Source organism: Heteronotia binoei, chromosome 7 (genome assembly GCF_032191835.1).
Source record: "Heteronotia binoei isolate CCM8104 ecotype False Entrance Well chromosome 7, APGP_CSIRO_Hbin_v1, whole genome shotgun sequence".
NCBI classification, from domain to species: Eukaryota; Metazoa; Chordata; class Lepidosauria; order Squamata; family Gekkonidae; genus Heteronotia; species Heteronotia binoei.
Window position 1 is genome coordinate 117,999,539 of NC_083229.1, and position 27,921 is coordinate 118,027,459.

Below are 27,921 nucleotides of genomic sequence, written 5' to 3' on the forward strand. Positions count from 1 at the left end.
CCAGGCATGGGTGAAAAAATAGGCTTGCCTGCAAGAAACAGCGCATGTCAGATAACCCAGTATTACCTGCCGATTTAAATCATTTTAATACCCATAATCTTGCATGGAGTTCCATGCTGTGCCTTACTTAAAAGCCATAAAGTCATGGACACTGATTTTAAATTTACTCGTTCCAATTTAGGAGTCGGAGTAGAAAATGATGGAATTTTAGTTCTGGGAGCTACAAATATACCTTGGGTTCTAGATTCTGCCATCAGAAGAAGGTAATGTATAACTGTTGGGATATCCGTTTGAATGAGAGGTGAGGAGTTTGTGTAAAGGAGTCAAAGACCGTTGCTTATCAAAAGAAATAACGTTTACTGGCATAAAATATTAGGAAAAGATACTTGGGAGCAAAAAGAAATAAACATTGCTTTCTGCATGCTACATCTTTGTCTCCTGGCTTCTTGTTCCCAGAGAGCATTTGGAACAGGAAGACAGGCAATTCAGCTTGCATACAACATCAAAGCTTCTCACCCACAAGGTGTCAACTGACCAATACAGTGGTTACATCTTTCCCTGGCTTAGAAGAGAGTTCCTAATTGGATCTAAGCTACAGTACATTGTATCCGTCTTTTCTGATAAACAATAACCGCTAACTCTATAATGTCTGAAATGTGCATCGCTTCCTTGTCAACATTTACACAATTCAGTTCAATTCAGTTCCCCGTATTGGCACTTTGCTTTTAGAGCTTTCGGGAGAGGAGCATCGGTAGCAAAAGATAACTAGGACTTGGACCGTTTTGTTAAACTTTGCAGGCATAAAATACTGCTCTTGACAAGTTCCTTGCATTGCTGCCTCTATAGGAATGCGAAAAGCTGTATTTTATAAATGACGTGTTACCCTGGTAGAAATAATGGCAAGGTATGTGAGTATTGCATAATTTTTACCAGGAGTCAGTTTGGCATAGTGATTAAGAGCGGTGGATTTGAATCCTGGAGAGCTAGGTATGATTCAGCATTCCTCCACGTGAAGCTTGCTGGGTGACCCCGGGCCACTCACAGTTCTTTCAGAACTCTCAGCCTCGCTTACCTCACTAGCCAACTGTTGTGGGGAGAGAAAAACAGAGATTACTTTAAGCCGCTTTGAGTCTCCTTAGAGTAGAGAAGAGAGAAAAGTCAAGCTGAAAGGGAACACTAGTAAGAAGCACATTGAATGTTACTTGATTGAACAAGCTGTCGTCCTATCAGTATCCTGCCATTTACATGTTTGTCACATAGCTGGGCCTAGCAGGGCCTTCTGCTAGCTGCCGCCACTCTGGTAAGGGTCTGTATGGAGGGCCCAGAGCACTCAACCACCCTTGTCGTCCTCATTAATAAATACCTCCTAATTGTGACCAAGGAGACGTGAGGACCCAAGCAGTATCACAACAGTTTATTTACAGTGCTCAAATAATGTGGGTGATAAAGATTTAGTGCTAAAGTGAATATGAAAACAGTAAAAGTTGGTGCAAAGAAACCCTGACGCGTTTAACTATACAGTCCCTACTCTAATAACAACACTCACCCTCTTGGGTAAGGGATCTTTCCCCTGCTGCAAGCTCTCTAGGCTACAGCCTGCCTCCAGCTCAGCCTTCCAGGAAAAGAACAGCCCCTGCTTGAGCTTGGCCCTTTTATGTTCTCCTCGCAGGCCCCACCCACCCCTCTCTGGACCAGTTTCCCTGCAAAACCTTGCCACCCAATCAGAGGGGCAGAAGGAATCCTGGGAAATGTAGGCTCTTTTGTAACTCCTAGGCAGGCTTCTCTGGAGCCTACAGGCCTCACAAGACCCAGGATCATGACAATGTTGATAGCATGTTTTACATTCATTGGTGGAACAATTAGGACAGTTAATTAAGATGTTAGTTGTTGTGTAGAATATACTCGTTCTCAGCAAGCCAAAATAACGTTATGCTTGAAATATGAAAATCTTACGAAGCTTGACTATGCAGTCTGTTAAATTAGAAGTGTCAGCATTTTGTGATTTTTTTTTCTTTTTAAATATTTTTATTTAAGTTGCAGAAGGCTTCCTTTTTCTCTCTAATTCTGCTGGACAGCAGGCAAACCTGAGTTTGTATGGGTGACGTAGCACTGTCGCCGGTTGTCTGATGTTTTGGCCTCTCTTCCCCGATAAGGTTTGAGAAACGCATCTACATCCCCTTGCCTGAGGACCATGCCCGAGCGGCCATGTTTAAGCTTCATCTGGGGTCCACGCCCAACAGCTTGAGCGAATCAGATTACCGAGAGCTTGGAAAACGAACGGATGGCTATTCGGGTGCCGATATCAACATAATCGTACGAGACGCACTGATGCAGCCTGTTAGGACAGTTCAATCAGCCACGCACTTTAAAAAAGTGAGTAAATGAACCTCTCTTTTTTTCTTCCCTACATTCTCCTGATTATTTTTGTGCTGTTCTGTGGAATCTGTTACATCAGCTATTCCTTCCATTCAGGCCTCATTCTGGGCAGGAGCTCACAGGAGCAGAGCTCTGGAACCTCTAAATCAGGGGTGCCAAACATGCAGTTCTGGGGCTGAATTTGGCCCCTGGAGGGCTCCTATCAGGCCCCCAAGCAACTGGCTGTCATCTGCTTCTTTCTCCCTCTCTCCTGCTTCTTTCTACATAGCAGCTTGCTTTGCAAGGCTTGCTCAGTTGCCCAGCAGAGCTACTGAGCCAAGCCTCTCTTCCTTCTATTGGCTGAGGCTCCCCCCCCATCCCCTGGTGAAGGAAGGAAAGAGCCACAGCTTCCTTTGCCCAGTTCCCTGGATCCCATGGGAGAAATACAAAGAAAGCATCTTTAAGACCAATGAGTGTTAGCTTTTCAAGCATGTTTAAAGTTTTTAAAAATATATATTTGTGTTTCTGTTCTTTATAAAATATATATCTCTGCTACCTAATCTTAAACAGGTACACACGCAGCCGGGCCCAACATGGCTCGGTCCAACCCAAAATGGTCCAGCCCCACAAGGTCTCATTTATGTCTGATCCGGCCCTCATAACAAATGAGTTTGACACCCCTGATTTAAATTTTATTGTGCTCTTTCTTTCTTTTCCCTCCCCCTAAATGCTTGCTTCTGGTTTCCATTGTTCAAATCCCTGGTGAGAATTTTGCAGCACTCTTAAAATTTGACAGACTTTCTAATATATTTCCCCACAAAGAATGGGGAAATACCCAAAACATATAAAGCAGACGGACGGAAATCTTCATCATGCCACTCTGGCCACACAGTAGAAAGTAATTTAAAAAGTATGAGGGGAGTAAGGTTTTATTATGACAGTTATAATTCAAGAAGCATTTTAAGATAGACGCTGAGCTGTTAGAATTTAGTCGACCTTCTGGTGATGCCGGAGGGGGTGTGGCATATGCAGATGAGTTGTGCTAATGAGCTCCGGCACCTCTTTTTCTACAAAATGACCTCCCCTTCTATTAAAAATGACACGATTAACAGCAGAGGTATAACTGACGACAGCAACCGTTTTATTAAAAGCCTTCAGACTTATTATAAAGGACCAGTCTCATGCTAACTGGAGTTCAGCTGTATCTACTGCGACGGGCCCGAATATAGCCCGTTCATTACAGGCCCATAACCAGAAGTCTTACAGTCTGGGGGCATGTGCTCTCTAAGGAGAGGTATGGCTGCCAGGTTCCCATCGCTGCGTGGAGCTTGGTGACGTCATGGGTGAGGATCCAGCAATGTCACCGAGTGGAATCTGGTGACGTCGTGTTGCATAGAAGAAGATGAAGAAGATATTGGATTTATATTCCGCCCTCCACTCCGAATCTCAAGAGTCTTAGAGCGTCCACAATCTCCTTTACCTTCCTCCCCCACAACAGACACCTTGTGAGGTGGGTGAGGCTGAGAGGGCTCTCACAGCAGCTGCCCTTTCAAGGACAACCTCTGCCAGAACTATGGCTGACCCATGGCCATTCCAGCAGCTGCAAGTGGAGGAGTGGGGAATCAAACCCGGTTCTCCCAGATGAGAGTCCACACACTTAACCACTACACCAAACTGGCAACAATATTACAGTTTTGTGCCACATTAAAACCTTTTAGTAGATGACATTTGTTAGGCTGAAGAGGCAAGGTTCAAAACAGTTGGGAACAGTGGGCATTGAGGCGGTGGCAGTTAATCACCACTTTGGTAACTGAATTGGAAGATTCCTCGGCTGCCAGTAAACTGTTTTTCTACCCTAGAAATTATCCCCTACCAGGTTGGTAGGTAAGGGTGTGGTCACTGTGTAATGAAGGAGCACGTGCAGAGTGTTAGTAGTCTCAATATCTGGAGAGTTTATTCTGGATGGCTCAGATTTATGTAGGCCATTGGTACTCACTCTGTAGCTTTTGGAGAGGCCCGTTTGCCATTCCCGTAACCCAAAAAGAGCCACGCGGCTCTTGTGTACATCACGTGCACCACCCCACCAAACACGCCCATGCAATAACTGAAGCTATAACTATTACTATTTAAACATATAACCTTTTTAAATTGCCAGATTACTGAGCAGGTTGGGTTGGTTCTCCCTACCACTCGTTAGAAGAACCCCATAGCGCAGAGTGGTAAAGCTGCAGTACTGCAGTTCAAACTCTCTGTTCATGACCTGAGTTCGATCCCAGCAGAAGCTGGGTTTCCGGTAGCTGGCTCGAGGTTGACTCAGCCTTCCATCCTTCTGAGGTTGGCAAAATGAGTACCCAGCTTGCTGGGGGGAAAGTGTAGATGACCAGGGAAGGCGATGGCAAACGGTAAAAAGTCTGCCGTGAAAACGTTGTGAAAGCAACGTCACCCCAGAGTCGGAAACGACTGGTGCTTTCACAAGGGACTACATTTACCATTGTTTTTATGACTCGTTGCATTTTTGCCAGACCCTGTGTTGCCTGGAGGGCTGGGATGGGCTTCCTTCTCGGCCTTCTTGCTCTCTGCTCAGCATGAGGCACAGTAGCTCTACTTCCATCTCCAGCACGAAGCCCACCGCTTGAGGAAGGCATCCTCCAGCACCTCTGACGGTGGCCGTTTCAAGGTGTGAACTGCTAGTCCACTGAGCAGTGGCCTCGCCTGTTTTTGTAAAACACCAGGAGGATTGCCAGTTCGACCTGGAGAAAAATGCCCTGTCCTTTTAATAGAGGCTTAATGGGTGTTATTTTCAAATTTCCTTTTAATAGAGGCTTAATGGGTGTTATTTTCAAGGTGGCATTCCATGCCACAACAAGCATCGGCTGCCCATTTCCTCATATTAAGCCTCTATGAAGAAGAAGAAGACTGCAGATTTATACCCCACCCTTCTCCCTGAATCAGAGGCTCAGAGCAGCTTACAATCTCCTATGCCTTCTCCCCCCACAACAGACACCCTGGGAGGTGGGTGGGGCTGAGAGGGCTCTCACAGCAGCTGCCCTTTCAAGGACAACTCCACAAGAGTTATGGCTGACTCAAGGCCATTCCAGCAGCTGCAAGTGGAGGAGTGGGGAATCAAACCCGGTTCTCCCAGAGAAGAGTCCGCACACTTAGCCACTACCCCAAACTGGCTCTGCTATCAAAGGGAGAAGGTGACTTTTTTTTTAGGGCCTCTTGGCAACCCCTAAATATGGGATGGGTGCCACATTGGGAAAACAGAGCTCAGAAGAGCCATAGGTGACTCCCAGAATTCTGATTTAGATCCTCCTTGAACCTTTGTATTTCTGCATGGGGGGAGGGGTGCATAAGACTGAACGTTACACTCCTTCAGCCCTTTAGACCTGTGCAGTAAAGAAGTCCTTGTTGTGGATTACCCTGGGCATTACGCCTCTTCAGTGCTTTAGACCTAATCCCACATTTGGGGAGTGGCAGGAGCGCACAAAAGCTTATACTGAGAATTAAACTTGTTTGGTCTTAAAGGTGCCTCTAGACTCAAACTTTGTCCTAAACCAGGGGTGTCAAGCATGTGGTCCAGGGGCCGAATTAGGCCCCCGGTGGGCTTCTGTCAGGCCCCCGAGCAACTGGCTGTCATCTGCTTCTTCCTCCCTATATCTTGCTTCCTTCTGCGTAACAGTTTGCTTTGCAAGGCTTGCTCAATAGGAGCTACAGAGCAAAACCTCTATTTTCTCCATTGGCTGAGGCTCCTCCCTTGAGATGGAAGGGTGGGGGAGGCAGAGCTTGTTTTCCAGGCTCTCTCAGTCGCACAGCAGAGCTACTGAGCCAAACCTCTCTTCCTTCTATTGATTGAGGCTTCCCCCCACCCCCAGTCCCTGGGGGGGGGGGGGAAGAGCCAGAGCTTCCTTTGCCCAGTTCCCTGGATCCCATGGGAGAAATACAAAGAACACTTTTAAGGCCAACAAGTGCTAACCTTTTAAGCACATTTTAATTGTGTTTGTCTGTGTCCTTTATAAAGTTTATATCTCTGCTACCTATTCTTAAAAAGGTACACACATGCCCTGGCCCGACTTGGCCCGGCCCGACCGGGTCTCACTTATGTCAGATCCAGCCTTCATAACAAATGAGTTCGACACCCCTGTCCTAAAGAGTATAGTGACATTGTGCCCCACGGCAGTGCTTTTTCACCACTACTGCCGTCATTTAATATGGGCTATAACTGTTTACCTTGTATGATGTGCCCTTCCTGCTGCTGGTGCACTTTAGCTACTGTTTTGTTGTTTGACTTGTTTGATTTTAATGTAGCGTTTTAACTCTGATCTGTAGGCTTTCGTTGTTGTTGTTGTGTGTTGCGATCCGCCCTGAGCCCATTTATGGGAAAAGGCGGAATATAAGCCTACTAAATAGACAAATAAATAAGTTATTATTAGTGAATAATCATTTCATGCCAGTTTTCTGTCCAGTATTCTCCTTTAACACTGTGGTTAGAGGAGAAAACAAGAAGAAACAAAAGTTCCCCGGGGGGGGGGGGGGAGATTATGGGACAGACCGAATGTAATTGAATGTGGTCATAAAGGGGTTAACTGGCTCCGTGTGCACGTTTCTCTTCCGCTTCTGCCACAAAATTTATTTATTTTTATTTCTTTACTTACCTTAAATTTCTATCCCGCCCTCTCCGCGAGCGGACCCGGGGCGGTGAACAACGTTTACATTTACAATTTAAAAACCAATAAAGTACAGTTACCATTATGCAGAGTTGTACCATTTCAATATAAGCGAGTTCTTCTTTTCTGATGGTGATCACATAATATCAGAGCTCTACGATGATGTTGGGGTGGCAGTGCAAAAGTGAGCATAGAGATTTCTGTTTCAAAACTGCCAAGTTGGTGATTTGGCTGGGGGGGGGGGGTGTTTTTTGCCGCACAGGCCGCTGAGGCTGCAGCCCTGCTTGTCCTGCTCCCTGCGTCGTCATCCCCAAGCAAACAGAAACCATACCATACCAAACCTTTAATGGCATAATAGATTCAGATAAAAATACACAGAATATAAAAATTTAAACATTGGAGATAAAATCAAAATAAAACCGAGCTTACAGATACATTCAAACATGCTCAGAATTAAATTTAAGGATGTCAGCCAGAAATTTTGCCACAGCCTCACTAACCACCCCCTCAGTATCACTCAATAAATAATAACAGGGTGGCAGAATAGACAAATCTGGAGAAAAAGAAAGCTTGCCAAATAAATCTTTACGGAGGTTATGGTAAAAAGAACAATCAAGCAATATATGCTGGATTGAGTCAGGGGTATTCGCTCCACAGGAGCAAAGTCTGTCGGCTAAAGGGACTCGCTGATATCTCCCTTGTAAAACTTTGGAGGGAAACGCGTTTAGTCTGGCCAACATAAATGCCCTGCGATGACTTGGAGTGGTTAGGTCTGATAGATAATTGGGCATTTTGCCACAAAAAGCATAAAGACCTAAGGAAGCTGGAGAGCAAGTATAAGGGAGAGTTGGCCGTAATTTCGTTTCCTCCAATTCCCACAGTCTCAGTTTAATACATCTGAAGATATATGACTCTTCAGAGGTAGAAAAATCATCTACCTCTAACCCCAATTGATTGAGTTTAGACAGAAGCACTGCTGTCCAGGACGAAATATATGGGTCTCTTTTCATACAATCAAGAAGGCTGTTGGGATCTGTTCTAAAATGAATTTTGAGCCAGAATTTAAACACTGCAATCCAGGCTTTTGTCTCCACCAAAGACTGACCCACTTCAGAGCAGAGAGCAAAGTAGGACACACATTTTGGCAAACCAAGAATTTGTCTAAAGAATGAGGCTTGAATGCCCTCCACTTTCCTGGTAAAAGCTGAGATCCATATAGGGATACCATAGAGGATTTGGGCAAGCGTTTTGGCTTTGAATACTTTAATAGCTGCTGGAACTAATTGGTTGCCCCTTGCAAAGAAAAACTGTTTAATTTGAGCAGCTGAACACTTAGCCAAGTTGATGGTGTTCAACAATCGAGCAAACAAAAAATTTTAAATACTTGGGGATCACTTTTAACCACAAGTTAAGCTGGGTTTCACATCGTAACAACACCATCAACAACACCAAAGAATGGGTTTCACCACCCTCGCGGGACAGTTTAGGTGGAGTGAGATGCACTGACTCTCACCTGGCTCCAGAACAAAAGGCTGAGCGTGCGCCTGCGGAAAAGCTTAGATACTCAGAATAAAATGTTGTTGGCCTTACATATGAATATATGAAACTGCCTTATACTGAATCAGACCCTCGGTCCATCAGAGTCAGTTTTGTCTACTCAGACTGGCAGCAGCTCTCCAGGGTCTCAAGCTGAGGTTTTTCACACCTATTGACCTGGACCCTTTTTTGGAGATGCCGGGGATTGAACTTGGGACCACCTGAATCTAATCAGCTGAATCTATGAACATATGAAGCTGCCTTCTACTGAATCAGACCCTCGGTCCATCAAAGTCAGTATTGTCTACTCAGACTGGCAACGGTTCTTCAGGGTCTCAAGCTGAGGTTTTTCACGCCTATTGGCCTGGACCCTTTTTAGTTGGAGATGCCGGGGATTGAACCTGGGACCTTCTGCTTGCCAAGCAGATGCTCTACCACTGAGCCACAGTCCCTCCCAAATAAATAAAACAGTTAACCACCTGAATCTATGAACATATGAAGCTGCCTTATACTGAATCAGACCCTCGGTCTGGGACCTTCTGCTTACCAAGCAGATTCTCTACCACCGTCCCTCCCCTAAAAGGTGCCTCTGGACTCAAAACTTTGTTCTGCTGCTTCAGACCAACACGGCTGCCCACCTGAATCTATCATGTAATTCCAGGTGCAGAATGAATCTTAGTTCTCACCTGTAGGTATATGAACCGGAAGACCCGGGTTCAGATCCCTGCACTGCCAAGTGAGCTTGAGCCAGTCATACGCACCTCCTCACAGGATTGTTGTGAAGGTCAGCTGGAGGGTAGGAGAAGGATGTAAGCTGTCTTGGGCCCCCATGGTGGAGAAAGGTGGGGTATAAATGAAGCAAATAAAATAACAACAAGCTGCAACAGAGACCCAGTTTGGTGGGTTTTTTGTGGAGCAGTTTAAATGCTATGCTGCCTAGTCCTGTTTACCATCAGAGCCAGTTTGGTGTGAGAGCCAACTTGGTGTAGTGAAGTGTGCAGACTCTTATCTGGGAGAACCAGGTTTGATTCCCCACTCCTCCACTTGCACCTGCTGGAATGGCCTTGGGTCAGCCATAGCTCTGGCAGAGGTTGTCCTTGAAAGGGCAGCTGCTGTGAGAGCTCTCTCAAGCCCACCTACCTCGCAGGGTGTCTGTTGTGGGGGAAGAAGATAAAGGAGATTGTGAGCCGCTCTGAGACTCTGATTCAGAGAGAAGGGCAGGGTATAAATCTGCAGTCTTCCTCTTCATTTATGGGGTTTTTTTTAATCTAGTGGCTTTGCCTGTAGTCTGCTGAGCTGTGGACCAGGCAGGAGTGCAAGTTTTGACTGTGGCATAAAGGAAGGTCCATGGGCTGTCTTGGCATCTGTTTCACCACACGGCACCATTTGTGCTCTGCTTTTCTCCCCAGCGGAGATGAAAAGCGTCTTTCAACATTCGCCTCTTCTCCAGCTTATCAGCCCAGAGTGACAGGTCAGGCTGAGAGTGTGTGCCTGGCCCGGGGGCACCCAGGACGCTTCCCTGGTCGAGAGAGAATCAGACCCGAGTCTCCCGAGATGCTAGTTCAACACTCCGTCCACTGTACCGTGCTGGCTTTCAACTGTACCGTGTGCTGCCTGTAGCCCCATTGGGTTTCCTGTGTTCTGGAAAGAGGCCGCGTGAAAGTAGTCCTCTGTCCAACAGAACCGTCTTCCGTCAACAGAAGGCATCGCCTTCTTACAATCGTTAATCGCACTGAAATGGAAAGATAACGAAGTACCAACCATTTATCTCCGGTTAAGCAAAATTTGGGACTACTTTAAGTAAATTAGCCTCTTCTTTATCAAATAATTCTCCTATGCAATATGATAAAAAAGTAGTAAGATCATGGTAGCTGGTTATTAGTTATTTATTGCAGATTACGCTTTTACCAAGCGATCCTCTATATCAAGATCCCCGGTGGAAGCTGGGTTTTCAGGTAGCCGGCTCGAGGTTGACTCAGCCTTCCACCCTTCCGAGGTCAGTCAAATGATATGGGGAAAGCGTAGATGACTGGGGAAGGCAATAGCAAACCGCCCCGTAAAAGTCTGCCGTAAAAACATAAAAGCGATGTCACCCCAGAGTCGGAAACGACTGGTGGTTGCACAGGGGACCTTTCCTTTCCCCATATCGTAAGCTGATTTATTTTTAAATAACGGTGTTACGGCTAAAAAAGTATAAATAACTCGTAAATATCCTCTTGTGAAACAGCATTTTTTTGGTAATTGTTTTGACATTATGCATTTGTTTATGTAGTTTTGTAAAGATTAATAACATTTAAATTAGAAAAAAAGAAGGCTTCACCTTTAATGGTGCATAGCAATCTGCATCCAGCCCAGTTTACACAACGCTGGCTTATTTGTTTCCTCTCCGATGCTGAGATAAATAAAACTTCCTGCTTCTCTGAACGTCTAAATATTTTCAGCCCTGTGACTGAGGTCGTATTCTTTTTCGCAGGTGAAAGGCCCATCATTGTCTGATCCAAACGTGTTAGTAGATCTGCTCACGCCGTGTTCTCCAGGAGATCCCGGTGCCATTGAGATGACATGGATGGATGTACCCGGGGATAAACTCATGGAGCCTATTGTTTCTATGGTCAGTCTTTGTTTTGCTTTGTCTGTCTTTTAAGTTGCTAATTAAAAGGTGCCTCAATTTCCATATTAACCACGCAGTAAATCTGGCTGGATCACGTGCTCCTTACCAGGTTACTCAAGACATCTGGATACGTTCCGGGGGGAGGGGGTTGGAGCACAGAAATCTCCTTCTCACTTGCTGATGAAACACGCAGCAGAATTCTGTGCTTCGTAATAGGATCCATGAGTTGAAACAATTACCGAATAGTGATTTTTTTTTTAATAACGTGCATAGTACGTATAGAATATATTTAGGCAGTTAGGAATTAATATATATGACTTATAATACAATCCCAAGTATTTCTTTGATTGATTGTATCTTGATACTCATCTTGACCTCTCCTCTTGAGTAGAGAACGGTTAGCCTGTCTAGTTACATTTATGTAACTCAATATCCTTCCTCGATATTTATTATATGTATTTAAGTATTTGTGCTAGGTTATCTCTTGCTTTTGATAAGATTAATTGTATACACACATTAATATTGATATTTACTTGTTTACTTCAAAAATTAATTTAAAAACCGCTAATACGAGTTGAAACAAATGCAGGTGACGGTGGCCTAATGCAGCGGCCCCCAACCTTTTTGGCACCAGGGACCGGCTTTGTGGAAGACAGTTTCCACGGACCGGGGCGGGGGGCCAGCACTCGGGGTTTTGCCACCCCAGGTTCCCCCCTGCCCATGCCACATCCCTGCCCCCCATGGGGTTTTTTTAATGGGGGGGGAGACTGGGGCTGTTTCTGCCTCCCCCTCCCATTTAAAGACCCAATTAAAGAGTCTATAAATGAGGGGTAGGCTAAGGTCACAGCAGTGCTGCCCCTTCTTCTGGTCCGGGACCCTGCAAGGGGAAGCAGCCTTGGAGTGAGGCCGTGCTGCCTCTTTAATCCAGGGCTGCCCTGCCTCACTCTGCGGCCCGGTTGCTAGCAGGCCACGGACTGGTACCAGTCCATGGCCTGGTAGTTGGGGACCCCTGGTCAAATGATTTATCTGACGGGCCTTTGGTTGTTAACCTCGCTTCCGCTTGCCACGGTTAAGGAAGAGTTCCTTGCCTGTAAATATCTCCAGATCTGTTGCTCAAGCTGCCCCATGGCGAATTTATTATTGGCAGATCGATAAGTCAGTAGAAGCATTTATGCAGGCTCGTCAGTGTATGTTCTTGCAAGGAAAAAGAGCTCAAGCTTTGCCACACCAGCACACCTAAAGAAGTCGAGTGAAACCTGCTGGCAGTTGTGCCAACACATAATACTGCTCATTAAAGGAGCAACTGATTAGGATTTGGTTATTCTTCAGAACGATGGTGGTGAAAGGAAAGAGTTATCACCCCGCTACCTTTCAAATACATTAGAAGAAGAAGATGACTGCAGATTTATACCCCCCCTTCTCTCTGAATCAGAGACTCAGAGCTGCTCACAATCTCCTTTACCTTCCTCCCCCACAACAGACACCCTGTGAGGTGGGTGGGGCTGGAGAGGGCTCTCCCAGCAGCTGCCCTTTCAAGGACAACTCCTGCGAGAGCTATGGCTGACCCAAGGCCATTCCAGCAGATGCAAGTGGAGGAAGAGTGGGGAATCGAACCTGGTTCTCCCAGATAAGAGTCCACACACTTAGCCACTACACCAAACTGTGTTCCATTCTTCACTCAATACTGAGTATAAGAGCTGAGTAAAAGACTTTACCCCACAAAAAACACTTGCTGAACACATGCATTATTGTGCCAAAAAAAAACCCGAACTCATCCATCATAATAATCTAAATATTCTGAATGCATTTTGAAGGAAAACTTTGCAAATGAGTTCTAGGCATTCAAGAACCCCAATCTTATGGGCTTTCCAGAAGCTTCTTTATAGGTTATATTTAGGTTTCCCACGGGGACGCTGTGCTTGGTCTAGACGAGACCTCAGAGATGCTTAGTTTTGCACTTCTCAGACTGGATTTGTGTCTCCACGCCCCTTAGCAGCATATATGGTTTTAAATAAATGATATATATATACCGGTGAGAGCTAAATACCGGATCTCAACCCCATTGTCCCTTTGCAAATTGGCGTGCTATTACAGTTATAGATGCCAACAAGAGGACATTTGTACTTAGAAACCCATGATTAAATCAAGTCTTCCTCTAGTGCTTTTAAATCAAATCCCACCCAGTTTTCATACGAACCAGGCCTTGAAAACATGGCCGCTGCCTCAGCTGCTGAGTGACAACGGTAGTGGAGTCCTTGGACATATCCCGGCACTGCTGCAGTTTGAGTTTCTGTCCACCCATTTTCCTGCTTGGCAGGTCTTGAAGGTGACCTCCTGAATTTTCAGACTTCTGCACACAACAGAGGCTCCAGACAACTTGTAAATAGCGAAGGTGTTTTGAGCTCTCAAGATAACGCCATAGAAACCAAATGGATTAGTGATAGTGATGGGGCCTAGGAATTTTTAAAATTGCCCTTGATTCTTGCTCCACTGGTCAGGATTACTTCTGCGGAGGTTAAATAGTTTCACCGCTTATATAATTCAGGTCAGCAAGCATCTTGCAACCAGTTGCAGGCTCGTACTCCCACTCAGTTTCCTAAACCTTCATGCTCATCCTGCTGAATGGGAAAGCACATGGTAGATGTGGGTTTTGCACATGAATTTGCAAAGAAGCCGTCTTACGATTCTGCCTGGTTCTATACTTAACTGAGTCATAATAAATCTAAGGAATGAGTATTGAAACCAATGGCTTTTTAAAAAAATGACATGGTTTGAATACAGCTTTTGTAACTAGAAAAGAAATCCCTTTTATGGTTTAGAAAGCCATGTGTTTTGGGTACTTAATGCAAGCCAAACATATATAAGTTTATTTTTGCTTTTTTTGGCCCCTGATGGTGCAGACTGTAAATCACCTGGGAATTAAAAATCATTAACCTGCCTTCGCTGTTAATAAATGTTTCCTAGCAATAGCAAACTGCGAATAAAAAAAGGTAAAGGTAGTCTGTGCAAGCACCAGTCATTTCCGACTCTGGGATGACGTCGCATCATGACATTTTCACAGCAGATTTTTGTTATGGGGTGGTTTGCCATTACCTTCCTCAGTCATCTACGCTTCTTCCCCCCCCCTACCCCCGCCCCAGCAAGCTGGGTACTCATTTGACCAGCCTCGGAAGGATTGAAGGCTGAGTCAACTTTGAACCAGCTACCTAAAAACGCAGCTTCTGCCGGGATCAAACTCAGGTCATGAGCAGAGAGCTCGGACTGCAGTACTGCAGCTTTACCACTCTGCACCACGGGGCTGCTAAACTGTGAATAGGCGAACGCATATAGTGTAATGCATATATGCAAATGCGTGTCCCATATTCTTTTTTACTGCTCCCAAAATGATACTATACGCCTTAGGTTTCTAGACCCAGTTCTGCTCAATATGACAAGTTGCTCAGATGCTGCAAAGGTTTGCCACCTTCTGAATGATATGTCATCTGAAATAACTGAAAAGGTTGCTGTATTCTTGAATGCGGTAATCAATGATCGATTGTCTTGCGTGTAGCTGTATATGACTGGTTTATTTTGTTGTTTCTGTATCTCTTTTTTGCCCTAGTCATAATCTGATATATGCCAATAAAGGCTTGTGTTTGTTTGTTACATGCAAATGCATAATGATAGGTGTCGAGAGAGATTCTGCCAAATGGAGTTAATGTAGAGGTTGAGAAGCTGGATCCAGGAGGCCACCCATTCAAATCTCTCTACAGTGGTGCTCTTGCTATAAGATCCCATATAGTTCCCTTTTGTCCCCCATGCCATTTGACATCTACACAAAACCGCTGATCACCAAGGGATTTGGAGTGCAGGGCCACCAATATACAGATCCCGCCCAGCTGTTCTCTTTAACAGCAAGGGGGTGGGAGAGGGATCACCTGTGGAAGTCCTGAGTTGATGCTTGAAAGTGGTAGTGGGATGAAGGTAAACTGAATGGGCTAGATCAGGGGTCCTCAACCTACGGCCCGCGGGCCAGATGCGGCCTGCTGAGGACGTTTATGCGGCCCGCCGGGTTATGGCAAAATCAGACCGGAAGTGACGTTCGACCTAAACTCGCGTTAGCAACGCACACTTCCGGCACTGGGCTGAGGCGGCGGAGACAGAGTGTGAGGTGATACCGAAGTGAGGTGAGTTCCCAGGCCAGGGTGTGTGGTGTGGGGAAGGGAGAGAGATGCAGAAGACGGAGAACTGACAGCCCGCGGCCTTGTACAGTAACGGCAGTCCGGCCCTCCAACAGTCTGAGGGACAGTGAACTGGCCCCCTATTTAAAAAGTTTGAGGACCCCTGGGATAGATGGATAAACTGAAGCTCAATCCAGACAAGACTGATTTGCTGCTGTGCAGTGACAAGAGTTTGCTTGAGTACTGAGGAGTCAGCCTGTCGTGGGGGCAGTCGTGGCATACTGACTGTATGCAAGACAGTAATAAATTAGCTAGTCACTTTCATGCGAGAGGTTATCCTGAGCATTTAACTAGAAAGGCTAAGGAATGTGTGTCTTAAGTAATAGAAGCATGGAGTTGGAAGGTACTTCCTGGGTCATTTAGTTCAGCCCCCTGCATAATGCAGGAAACTCACAAATACCTCTCCCGGTCTTCGACGGGGCGCCGTTGAAAGCGGCGCACCGAGTTAAGAGCCTGGGAGTTTTACTGGAGCCTGCATTATCAATGGAGGCCCAGATTGCAGCCACTGCCAAGTCAGCCTTTTTCCATCTAAGGCGGGCAAAGCAGTTGGCTCCCTTCCTAGAGCGCCAAGATCTGGCAATGGTGCTTCATGCAACGGTCACCTCGAGACTGGATTACTGTAATGCCCTCTACATGGGGCTGCCTCTGTGCCGAACCCGGAAGCTGCAGCTGGTGCAGAATGCAGCGGCTAGACTGTTGCTGGGACTCCCTAAATGGGAGCACATACAGCCTGGGCTGCGCGAACTGCACTGGCTGCCAGTTACATACCGGGTTCGTTACAAAGTGCTGGTCATTACCTTTAAAGCCCTATATGGTCGAGGACCTGTCTACCTTAGGGACCGTCTCTCCTCATATGAACCCCAGAGAGCACTGAGGTCAGCCGGGAAAAACCTGCTGACTATCCCCGGACCGAGAGAGGTGAAGCTGCAAAGCACCCGTAACCGGGCCTTCTCCTCTATAGCCCCGAGCCTATGGAACCAACTTCCAGAGGAAATGCGGGCCCTGCGGGACCTAGAACAGTTCCGCAGGGCCTGCAAGACCTTCCTCTTCAGACTGGCCTTCCCTGATGAAAATGGAAATTGCGAAGGAAACCGCCATCAGAAAAAGTAAACATAGCACTAGCACTTTTAAAAATTAACTAATTTAATTTTAAAGCTTAACCAGATTTTAACTAAATGCTGATAATGTTTAATGTAGTTTTATTTACTTGTATAATTTAACTCTGAACCATGTTGTTAGCCGCCCTGGGCCTGCTCCGGCGGGGAGGGCGGGATACAAATAAAATTTGTTGTTGTTGTTGTTGTCACAAATACCTCCCCCACGCACCCCCAGTGTCACCTGCTCCATGCCCGGTTGGCAAAACAAAGCAAAACCCTCTACTATCCCTGGCCAAACTGGTCTGGAGAAAAGTTGCCAGCTGACCCCAAAGTGGCAATCAGCCTTTTCCTGGGCGTGTAAGTAAGGGCCATGAGAACGAAGCACTGATGCAACCCTTCCTGCCCTCCTTCTCATCATTTGCCTAAGTTCACTGGATCAGCATTGCTATCAGGTGGCCATCTAGCTTCTGTTTAAAAACCTCCAGAGGAAGGAGCGCCCATCAACTCCTGAGGAAGTCTCTTCCACCAAGGAACTGCTCTGTCAGGAAGTTATTCCTAATATTTAGCCGAAACATTAAAGCAATCACACTGTGGTGTTGAACTTCAGAATTCGTTAGGTGAAGTAATTTCAGATGGTGGATTCGGCAGGGGAAGACCGTCTTTGCCATTGGACATCCACCACCTCAACCAAAGGCCTGGTGGAACAGCTCCGTTTTGCAGGCCCTGCAGAATGGTAAAAGGTCTCGCAGGGCCCTGATGTCACATGGGAGCATGTTCCATCAGGCTGGGGCCAAGGTAGAAAAGGCCCTGGACCTAGTTTGAAGCTAAACAGACATTCCTAGGGCCCGGAATAATCAGCAGGTCTTGCTCAGCAGAACCCAAAGCTCTCTGGGGCACATATGGGGAGATGAAGTCCCTTAAGTATGTTGGTACCAGGCCATGCAAGGCTTTAAAGGGCAGTACCGGCACCTTGAAATAGGTACAGTACTCAGTTGGTAGCCAGGGCAATTCACGTACATCTCCACCACATATGAAATAAGTCTGCCTCGTTTTCTTCACGGAATCAGCATTGGCTAGTTTCAGTGTTATAGATCTTAGCCAACCTTAAAGGAGTGGAATGCCATCTATGAATCAATTTCAGCAGAGAGAAACTGCAAAGGTCCATGATGGTTCCTGCCTTTAAAGCCCTAAATGGTTTTGTGGCCAGGATACTTGAAGGGGCCTGTCTCCTTTCATTTCGTATGGGCCTCTGGGTAAGATCTGTCTTCGAGGTCCTGTCCTTCTTTCTTTGTCCCTGTCTTCAGAGGTGAGGTGGGTGGCAGCCAGAAACAGGTCTTTTTTCAGTAGTGGCACCTTGCGTGTGGAATGTCATTCCCCTTGAGGCTCGGTTGGCTCCCATATTGCTCCTCCTACATGCTAGGCCAAAACGTTTCTGTTCACCCAGTCTTTTAATTAAGGGTTGATTTAAAAAAACAAAAAACACACACACGCTATTTTAGCCTAGAAACTGTTGCTATAAGCTCTCTGTGGTCCGTTTTTATGCTGGACTGAGGCTTTTTAAATGCTGTGTTTTAGTCCCTCTTAATGTGGCATAAAAACGTTCTCAGCAAATAATAAATAGTGGGATGTGAAGCCCTTTGACCGCTGAACATGCTATATCGGAAGTGCAGTTTTCTTTCCGTTCAGTGTTGGTTCCCAGTCTTCTGAAATACGTGGAGAGATACTAATGTGTGTTCCGTTTTTCTGCCGCCTGTGGCCTAAAGGTCAGCCTCCCTGCTCTTTTTACCACCACTGTTTGAAAGGTCGTTGCTCCAGTTTCATGGGCTAACTCACTTTCTGATATATATACGCAGAATTAAACTTTTTTTGGTCTTAAAGGTGCAACTTGCATCAGGTTCTTAACTAGTTTCTTAACGGTGTGTTCATTTGATGCTATTCACGGGCCTTGGGTTAACCATAGCTCTTGCAGGAGTTGTCCTTGAAAGGGCAGCTGCTGGGAGTGCCCTCTCAGCCCCACCCACCTCACAGGGTGTCTGTTGCGGGGGGAGAAGATATAGGAGATTGTAAGCCGCTTTGAGTCTCTGATGCAGAGAGACGGCGGAGTATAAATCCTTCTCCTCCTCTTCTCCTCCTCCTCTTCTCCTCCTCCTCCTCTTCTTCTTTCTTCTTCCCAATTGCTTAAATCCAATCTTAGCTATACTTACTGCTCAGTTACTTATGCACATTGACTCTAATTAGCAACCCTTCCTGGCAACTAAGCACCCCCCTCTCCATGTAATGGTTGATAAAATCTGTTTCAATGTATCTGAAGAAGTGTGTATGCACACGAAAGCTTATACCCAGAATTAAACGTACGTTGGTCTTAAAAGCGCCACTAGACTCAGACTTTGTTCTGTTGCTTCGGACCATCACGGCTATGCCACTGAATCGAGGTTTATGCCTGTGTGTGTTCTTAAAGGATCGTAAAGAGCTGCATATTTTTCTTTTTCTATATAACAGGCTGATATGCTGAGGTCATTAGCCAACAACAAACCCACCGTGAATGAACAAGACCTGGAAAAGTTAAAGAAGTTCACAGAAGACTTTGGACAGGAAGGTTAATCTAAAGACTGATTTGACCTTAGAAGATTCTTTGGATTTCTTGCCTCTCTATTGCCAATAAATGAATCACTTCATGGAAATGAAGAGCTGTTTGCAAGGACCCTTGAGCTTTTTGTATCTCACTTTCCAGAAATATCTCTTAAATATTGTCTTCTGAAAGCATGATCTTATGGCAAAGAAGGTAAACAGATTATAAATACGTTTTAAAAACTGGCAGCCCTTCCCGGTTTGAGTTTTTTATAATGTCAGGTTTTAGGTAATATATTATTAGCCCTAGTTATTATAATAAATATTTATAAACTTCTTCAAGTGTAAAAGAACATGACTTGGAAAGGTGGCATAAGATCTGTTTGATTGCCAAATGTTTTCAGTTTACATCCATTTGCCTAGAAAATAATTGATTTTTAATCATGCTGCAGAATTTGGTGATAGTGTATACTTGTAGTTAAAGAAGATAATTTATGATAAAGTTCAGAAAAAGAGTCGGGTGGGGATCAGGAAAGAAAGAAACTGAATGATGCCAATTCTTGCGTCAAAAACACTGATTTGGAGCTGCAGTTCCTTTCCCCCTTTACTATGTTGTAGTTGGAGATTGCCTTAAGCAGCTGCAAGCATCGTTTTTAACAACTCACGAAGAGACACCTATCACTGTGCAGTCTACCAGTGAAGATACTTGACATGAAAATCCTACAGATTAAAGTTCTTTCTCTGTGGTTTTCACCTAGCTTTGCTCTAATCTATAGGAGTTTTGAACCAAACATACAAAAACATATGGCAAGGTTGTAGCCTGGCACTGGTAGAAAGGAAAGGAATCTAACTTCAAAAAGGAACTTTAGGACCAAATACGGAAGGGCCTCGTCAATACCTCTGATTTACCAAGGGAAATTGCTCTTACTCCAGGTTGCTTTATAAATATCTGAGCTTGCTGTTTTGGAAATCAGTTGACATTTGTCTAAACACACTATAATAGTAGCGCAGACTGTTTTCCAGAGGCCTTTTGCAAAAGATTCACACATCTTAGGCAAGTGTCTGAATGTAACTTACAATGCTACGGTGTCGGCACTGGGTTTGTGCCTTGCAAGTTTGCCCCGGTTGTAGATAAGAAGCCACTGTAGTATCAGTAATGCAGCACCTTGCATTATTGCTTCGATCTGTACTCTGTAGATGATTTGTGCATTATAAATTTCCATGTTTAATAAGAACCGCAATGGCTACTTTCTCATGGGCTTGGTTTCCTTCCTATGTACATACTTTGTGTACTTTCTAAAATAGGACAGGTGCAAATTTGTTTTGGAATGAAGTAAAATGTTACGATAACAACACACACTTTTGTTTCTAGAGTTTCCCCCCCCCCCCCCTTTTAGATAGAAAGTGTGTTTTCTACATTCTCAAAATATTTTGTTTCTTACTGTCGTTTGAGACATGTAGACTATTCTGCTCAAAATGATGCATTGTTACGGGCTTGGATCCTGCCTAGAATTTTCACGAGTGCAGGGAGGGCGTTCTAGCTGATTTCCACCTCCCATGAGTTCTCTGATTCCGTCTCCCCCAGCTTCCGAGGGAGCATCCTGGGAGAATGGATTTTGAGCTGCTTCAGGAAGAATGAATTGGTAGGAATTTCCACCTCACCCCACAGGTGTTCGAGGCGGGATGCCAACCGTGGTATTCTCCAATTTGGTGAAAGAACTTTTGAACATCTCCTTAAAGTGCACTTTACTTACAGTTCTTCACTGCACTGTGTCATTTTCATAGTATTTCAGTATCTATACCATTGAAACACTTTTCGGAACAGTATCCTGTCTGTCCTGTTAATGCATTGTGTGCGCCTAGCACTCATCCCACCTAATTCCATACAGCTATTTCTAGTGCCTGCTGTTTTGTACCTGTTTTCCAAATATATATATATATACACACACACTGAAAAGAGCTAAAGATTGATACTTGATTGCAACACAAGTTGAGTTTCATCTTGTAATATTGTTAGCATTTGGCACTTGGATCGTGTAGGCTGTAGATCACAATCAGAGCTCTTCTGTAATGGCTTAAATTCCAAAACAAAATAAATTTGGTGTTACAATTCCATTGGCTTGAACAGCTACTTGTGAAGATTTTGTGCTAAAGTACCAGTTTATGCAGCGTTGTATTCCAGGGGTGTATTGTGTGAGCTAGATCCTATATTCCCCCCCCCCATTCTAATGAAAGTGCTCTCTTCACCCTAATTGAACATATGAAGCTGCCTTATACTGAACCAGACCCTTGGTCCATCAAAGTCAGTATTGTCTTCTCAGACTGGCAGCGGCTCTCCAGGGTCTCAAGCTGAGGTTTTTCACACCTATTTGCCTGGACCCTTTTTTGGAGATGCCAGGGATTGAACCTGGAACCTTCTGCTTCCCAAGCAGATGCTCTACCACTGAGCCACTGTCCCTCCCCATTTTCTGTTAATGCTAACAGAAAACATTCAGGATCTTCAGTAGTTCAAGGTAGTTTGACTGTTCTTTCATTACAGTTCCAGAACAGTGCAGGATTTTCAGGTACGATACTATCATTTTAACAGCGTACAGAGAAAAATGCTAAGAAAACATTTGGCTGTAACATCTCTTGTGTTGCATAGTGCATTTCTCCAGTGTTTTCAAATAACTGGATATAAATTGAATAGTTTTTCATCTGGCCTCTGAAGTTAATGTCTGGTCAGTCATCCACAGAGATGAGGCATCGTATATTGTTATATATAAAAGCCCTTTCATGGTGGCAAACACCCTGATTGGTTGGGACTGTACTGCATCAAACCATCAGTCAAGGTCTGTTGTATTTCATTGGCTTGAGGGGGGGGGGAGGGAAACAGCTACAAAAAGCCTTCCCCCAATTGACTGAGGGCCCCTAGATCTTCCTGGTGAGTGTCTAAAAGGAAGAGATGTGGGCAAAACCCTTCTGTTTGTTTGGAGAAGTTGGCTGAAATACAGCAGATGGTTCTGGTGAGTAAATTGCTCCAGTGAGATCACAAAAGTGTGTTCTTGCAAACTGTGTGTATTTGGCTGCTTTGTGTGAGAGTGTGTGTGTGTTCACTTTTATTAGTGGAAGTGCAGTCAGCTGCTGGTGGACAAGGAAATGAAGACAGTATTCAGGGGAACAGCTATGTTGTATTTTCATTTTTTTTTAATTGCCCAACAAAAAGAAAGAGGATCTTCTTCATAAGATTGAATGCTTTCTCAAACCTGTACTAGTTCATCCCATGGGGTATATAGATTTTGACGCAGCTTGGTTCTGTCAATAAGAGGCAGGGGGAGGAGGCCCTTTCCAGGCCTATTTTGATGCCACCTGACTGGTATGACTTAAGTAGACCTGGATGCTTGCTCCTGTTCAGAAAATACAAACAAAAAAACCGCTGTGATACGCTGGCTAACATTATATTTAGTAAAACATTTTCTTCAGAATTTCTCATCCTGGAATAAGCCACAGTGATTATAGCAAGCTACAACACAAAGCTGGATGGAAGTGGATAACTTTTTAAAAAATTTTAAGTGAATAATTAAAAAAAAATATTCTTTTTTATCAAAAATTTACCCCTCAATCTCACTTAAGTGTTTATACTGGGAGCAAGCCAGTCCTAAACCTCTTCCCATGCAAAAAGCCTTCTGGATTCGGTGGCCAAATGCTCTCTGCATCACATTTATATTAAAGGTAAAGGTAGTCCCCTGAACCTCTTTCTAACCAGATGCAAAAACCTTCTGAATTCTACTGGCAAAAATGCTCTCTCCAAAAAGCTTGAAAACTAATCTCTGTTACTCCATGCAGCTGTGTCTTGGATATAGTAAAGATTCATAAATGGTGTTCCATTAGATCCTCAGGGAAATAATAACTTTCTGGTATGATTTTAAAATGTTTCAAGTACTTCATTCATGTATCATTGAAGGGGATGGGGCTGCAATTCTTTAGTAAATGTAAGAAACAGAGTCCAGTTCATCTCTTAAAATTATCATATTTAAAGTACATTGAAGTGGAGGTATGACATACGGTTTCAGCCCACAATCACTTTGACAACCGCTGTGATGTGACAGTTAGTGCTTCAGGGCGAGGTCTGCCAGCCCCAGGTTCCTACTGTGGAAGCTGATTGGCTGATTTCAAACCAATCACAGACTTTCAGCCTAACCTACCTCACAAGGTTGTGCGGATCAAAAAGGGGAAAGGAAAATTATGTAAGGTGCTTTGGTCCTTACTGTGGAGAAAGACTGGCACAGGGCAAGGAGATGGAAAGCTGAAGTCAGGGGTCAGATAAAGGTAGGTTGATGGTTGATGGTCAGATAAAGGTAGGTTGATGAGGGGGGGGGGGTAGAGAGAGGAAGGAGAGATGGTTGCCAACTCCAGGTTGGGAAATTCTTGTAAATTTGAGGGCTGGAGCCTAGAGAGGGTGCGGTTTGAGGAAGAGTAGGAACTCAGATACAATGCCATGGACTCCACCCCTAAATCAGCCATTTCTTCCCAGGGAACCATTGCTGCCAATCTCCAGGCAAGGCCTGGAGTACTCGGAAGGCCTGGAGATCACCCAGAACTACAACTGCTCTCCAAATGGGCAGATATGACTTCCCCAGGAGAAAATGGTACACTTTGAGTCAGCCCCCTATAACAGCCAGTGTGGCATCGCAGCTGGCACTTCCGAGCAGGGTCTGCAGACCCAGCTTCTTGCTATGGAAGCTGACTGGGTGATTTTGGACCAGTCAAAGGCTTTCAGCCTAACCTGCCTCACAGGGTTGTTGTGCAGATCAAAAGGGAGAAGAGGAGAATTATGTAAGTTGCTTTGGTCCCCAATTTGAAGAAAGACTGCGCTTTTCCTAGATAGAGGCTGCAGGGAGGGGGGAGGAATTGGAAAGCCATCTACCCCATCTCTTTTGCCCCACCTCCCTCTTTCTGAAGATACTCCCTTCTCTGATAACCTACCCCATATTTCCCCACTTTCTCCATTTCTCTTCCCAACCACTGCCTTCTTGACATACCTTGCCTCCCTCTGTCTTTTCCTTCCCTCTCCATCCCCCTACCAAGGCCATGAAACTTACCCACAGCAAATTTCTCATGCCCATTGCATTTCTCCCCACAGCGGGCCTTATTACTAGTATGACATAAAATCTATAGCTTCCCTTGTTTGAAGTTTGTAAACTGCCCTCTTATCTCAACAATATCTTAGTTAAACGTATAAAACCAAGCTGCTGACCTCATGGGTTGATCCTCACCCATCCTTATCTCTATGTTGACCTGTTTTATCTTTGCCCAGGAGACTTCACACGTTTCATCCATGGATCCTTACAATGGTTAAATTGCCCAACAAAAAGAAAGAGGATCTTCTTCATAAGAATGAATGCTTTCTCAACCCTGTACTAGTTCTTCCTCCTCGACCTTCTTTCGAAGGCAAAGCACAGAGTCAGTCCAGGCGGCTGGCTAAAGCTATAATTTTAAAGCTCTGTGGAGACTGAAATCTATATCAGTTGTTTTGTGCATCCACTCGGCTAAATTCTGAGAGAGAACATCAAGTCTCTCTTATTGTGAGGTCCTTCCTAGTTAGTGAGTTGTCTGTCTCCAGCTGCAACACTGGCGGCTTGGGGCAGCAGCCACTCGTTGTAGAAGTAAGCTGGCATAAAGTAAAGCGCCCCGAGATGGTCAGATGGCACCCAGAATGGGGACAGGCTGTGTGTGCCTGAGAGGCGCTGTCACGCCGTTCAAGCACAAATGCTGCTCCCCTGGCTGTTCCTGCGGCTAGGAAGGAGAGCCCAAATTAGCTGTGTGAAAGCAGCCTGTACGTCTACATCACTTGGAAGGGTAAAGTGTATAACTTAATCCTGCCTGGTGTAAAGCAGCCTCTTCAGTCAAGCATTTAGCAAGCATAAATTTAGAGTTCAGGAAGGAAAAGCACCCAGTCTTCCAAGTTCTTATGCCTACTGTATCCTTGATTATACAAGGGTGGGGGAGCCTGCAAGGAAACGGGGAGGGGAAAATTATTTATCTGAGGTCATTTATAGTCCGCCCTATCCCAAGGAGGGCTCAGAGCGGATAACAACATTATAAAAACAACATGAAATAAGAAAACGTGAATGGCGGCTCAGTTGTCACATGTTGCACAGCCTAAGAATCAGTTGGCACATGTTGTATGGACTACAGATCAGTCCTTTGTATAGACTACAAATCAGAGACAAACTCTGAAAATCCTACCCCATCTTCTCCAGAATTCTAGGTTTATGAGCCACTTTTCTTATCTGCCTCCTATTCCCTCCTTTAAGTGATTCTCAGCTGTGCTGTCAGCCCTAACAACTGCATTATATCCTTGTTAGACCATTCTGAAGGCCTTTTTCTTTTTCTTTTTTGGTAATTGCTATGTCATATTTTTCTGCATATCTGGGAAATCCCTAACCTTTACACTGTTTATGGGTAAGGTTTTCCTGCTTTCATCGTAACAATCAAATTGTCATATTAAATGGACTTATTATTACATTGCTTCATTGTATTCCTTTTTTTCAAGCAAATTTTGGACAAGTACACAAACTGCAATCTTGTAGGGAGGTCAGCTTGCTGCTACTCTACTGTGGATGGGTATCTAATTTAGAGGGAACTTGTATTTATTTTCACACTCGAACTAATAGTCATTCAGTTCAGTACAAAAATCTATTGCGTAAAGCCATCGGCCATTGCAATTACAGCAACTTACAAGTTAAAAGCAGTCAAGGACTCTAAGATTAACACATTCAAATTTAGATTATTCAATATCTCTGTTACAGCAACCCCGTGATTCCGTAATCAGGCTCTAATAGTCCAGCTAGAGAACAGATTGACTTTATTTCGAGAATGTTTGTCGCTTTAAAGGCAAAGATAATGAGAAAGTGAATAATAAGGATCGTGCATGGCCCCCAGTTACCATGCATGTAGGATTCAGAGAAGAAGAAAGTGAATAATAAGGATCATGTGTTGTCCCCAGATATTATACTTGATCTTAGCCAAAAGGCTGAGAAGCGATAGTCCAGTTAACAACATCATTTTACTGTCTACTGGATACTGCCTTTGCCCTGATTTTACTAACAGCCAAAGCAAAAAGTGCTACCTTATAAGAAACCATAGAGTCAATATCTGATAACAGAAATATTAGCTTATGCAGAAATATTATCTTAGCTTAATAGAAATATTAGAAATAACAGAAATATTAGCTTAGCTTAATAGCAGTCTTTCCCTTTGGGACTTGGAGAGAGCAAAGATCTGTAGGTTCCTGACAATTAAATTGGTGATTGCATTGAAGAAGACGACTGCAGATTTATATCCTGCTCTTCTCTCTGAATCAGAGACTCTGAGTAGCTTACAATCTCCTATATCTTCTCCCCCCACAACAGACACCATGTGAGGTGGGTGGGGCTGAGAGGGCTCTCACAGCAGCTGCCCTTTCAAGGACAACTCCTACAAGAGCTATGGCTAACCCAAGGCCATTCCAGCAGCTCCAAGTGGAGGAATGGGGAATCAAACCCGGTTCTTCCAGATAAGAGTCCGCACACTTAACCGCTACATCAAACTGGCTGTCTTGAGACAAGTCAATTTGGGATCCAGGTATACAAAATATTCCCCAAGAGGTCCAATTAAAGCCTGGCTTTAGTGACTTAAAAATCTGTAACATATTTGTTTCCAAGATTATCCAAAATATTTTTAATAAAGTCCATTCTCTCCTGGTCAAAACCATACTGCCTTTTAATATACAGGCATCTGAACCAAGTTTCTTTATATACTTCTGTCTCCTACACACAACCCCCCACCCCATCCCTTTTAGACAATTTATATGCTGCTGCTGCGCGGACCCTGCTTGAGATGACTCAAAACATAAACGGTCACAAATTCAACTCAAGCAGAAGATAAAGCATTGAGCAGCTAAAAAGGAGTCTCACACAATTATCAGGCTAAAAGCAGATGCCAAAACCTTAAAAGTTCACTCCCTTAAGGAAAAGCTTGAATAAAAATAAACGTTCAAGTTTGGTACTTAAAAGAGAGCGGCATGGGTTCCAGGTGAGTCTCAAGGAGCCTCCACTGAAAAAGCCCCAACTCTGGTCATTACCCACCAAATCCCTAAAAGGTTGGGGGCTTGGAGTGCCAGTCTTGTGAGGAAGCTGATGGAGGAGGCCTTTAAGCACCCTGGCCCCAAGCCATGTAACAAGCACTTGGAATTGTGTCTGGAAACAGATGGGCAGACAGTGCAAGTCTTTCAGTTAAATACTTAAATGCTTAAAAATAATCTTTACACTGTCAAGAACTGCTTAGAATTTGCGGGAGTAGTAGTATTTTTCTTCCAGCATTTTACAAGAACTAAGCAGGTATGAAGAGCCTCTACATTTGCAGGGCCTCAAAGGTTTAGCACTGTAGTTTGGACTGTAGCACTATAAGCATGATGTGGCTTCTGCCCCAAACCTGTGTGGTAGGAGGTGGAAATTCTATCAATACTGGCTTGGAGATACTGGAAATGTTGGTGGAAGGGAAGGAGTATAGGGTTGCCAATCCCCAGATGGGGGCAGGGGATCCCCCGGTTTGGAGACCCTCCCCCCGCTTCATGGTCATCAGAAAGCGGGGGGAGGGGAGGGAAATGTCTGCTGGGAACTCTATAATTCCCTATAGAGACTTATTCCCATAGGAAATAATGAAGAATTGATCTGCAGGTATCTGGGACTCTGGGAGGGCTGTTTTTTGGGGTAGAGGCACCAAATTTTCAGTATAGCATCTAGTGTCTCTCCCAAAAATCCCCCCCAAGTTTCAAAAAGATTGGACCAGGGGGACCAATTCTATGAGCCCCAAAAGAAGGTGCCCCTATCCTTCGTTATTTCCTA

The 27,921-nt window shown here is 44.7% G+C and overlaps 1 protein-coding gene and 1 pseudogene across 1 annotated transcript in view; one reads left to right on the forward strand and one right to left on the reverse strand.

The window, feature by feature from the left end:
• VPS4B (vacuolar protein sorting 4 homolog B) overlaps positions 1–19,303 on the forward strand; it is a 47,800-nt gene extending 28,497 nt beyond the window's left edge. Inside the window, exons 8-11 of the mRNA XM_060244275.1 lie at positions 182–263; positions 2,154–2,373; positions 11,032–11,169; positions 18,986–19,303. Coding sequence (XP_060100258.1) covers positions 182–263; positions 2,154–2,373; positions 11,032–11,169; positions 18,986–19,087 — 542 coding nt within the window. The 3' untranslated portion in view covers positions 19,088–19,303. The remainder of the gene's footprint in view (positions 1–181; positions 264–2,153; positions 2,374–11,031; positions 11,170–18,985) is intronic.
• A 6,686-nt stretch (positions 19,304–25,989) lies between these two features.
• Positions 25,990–26,081, reverse strand: LOC132575590 (U2 spliceosomal RNA; annotated as a pseudogene).
• Positions 26,082–27,921: the final 1,840 nt, after the last annotated feature.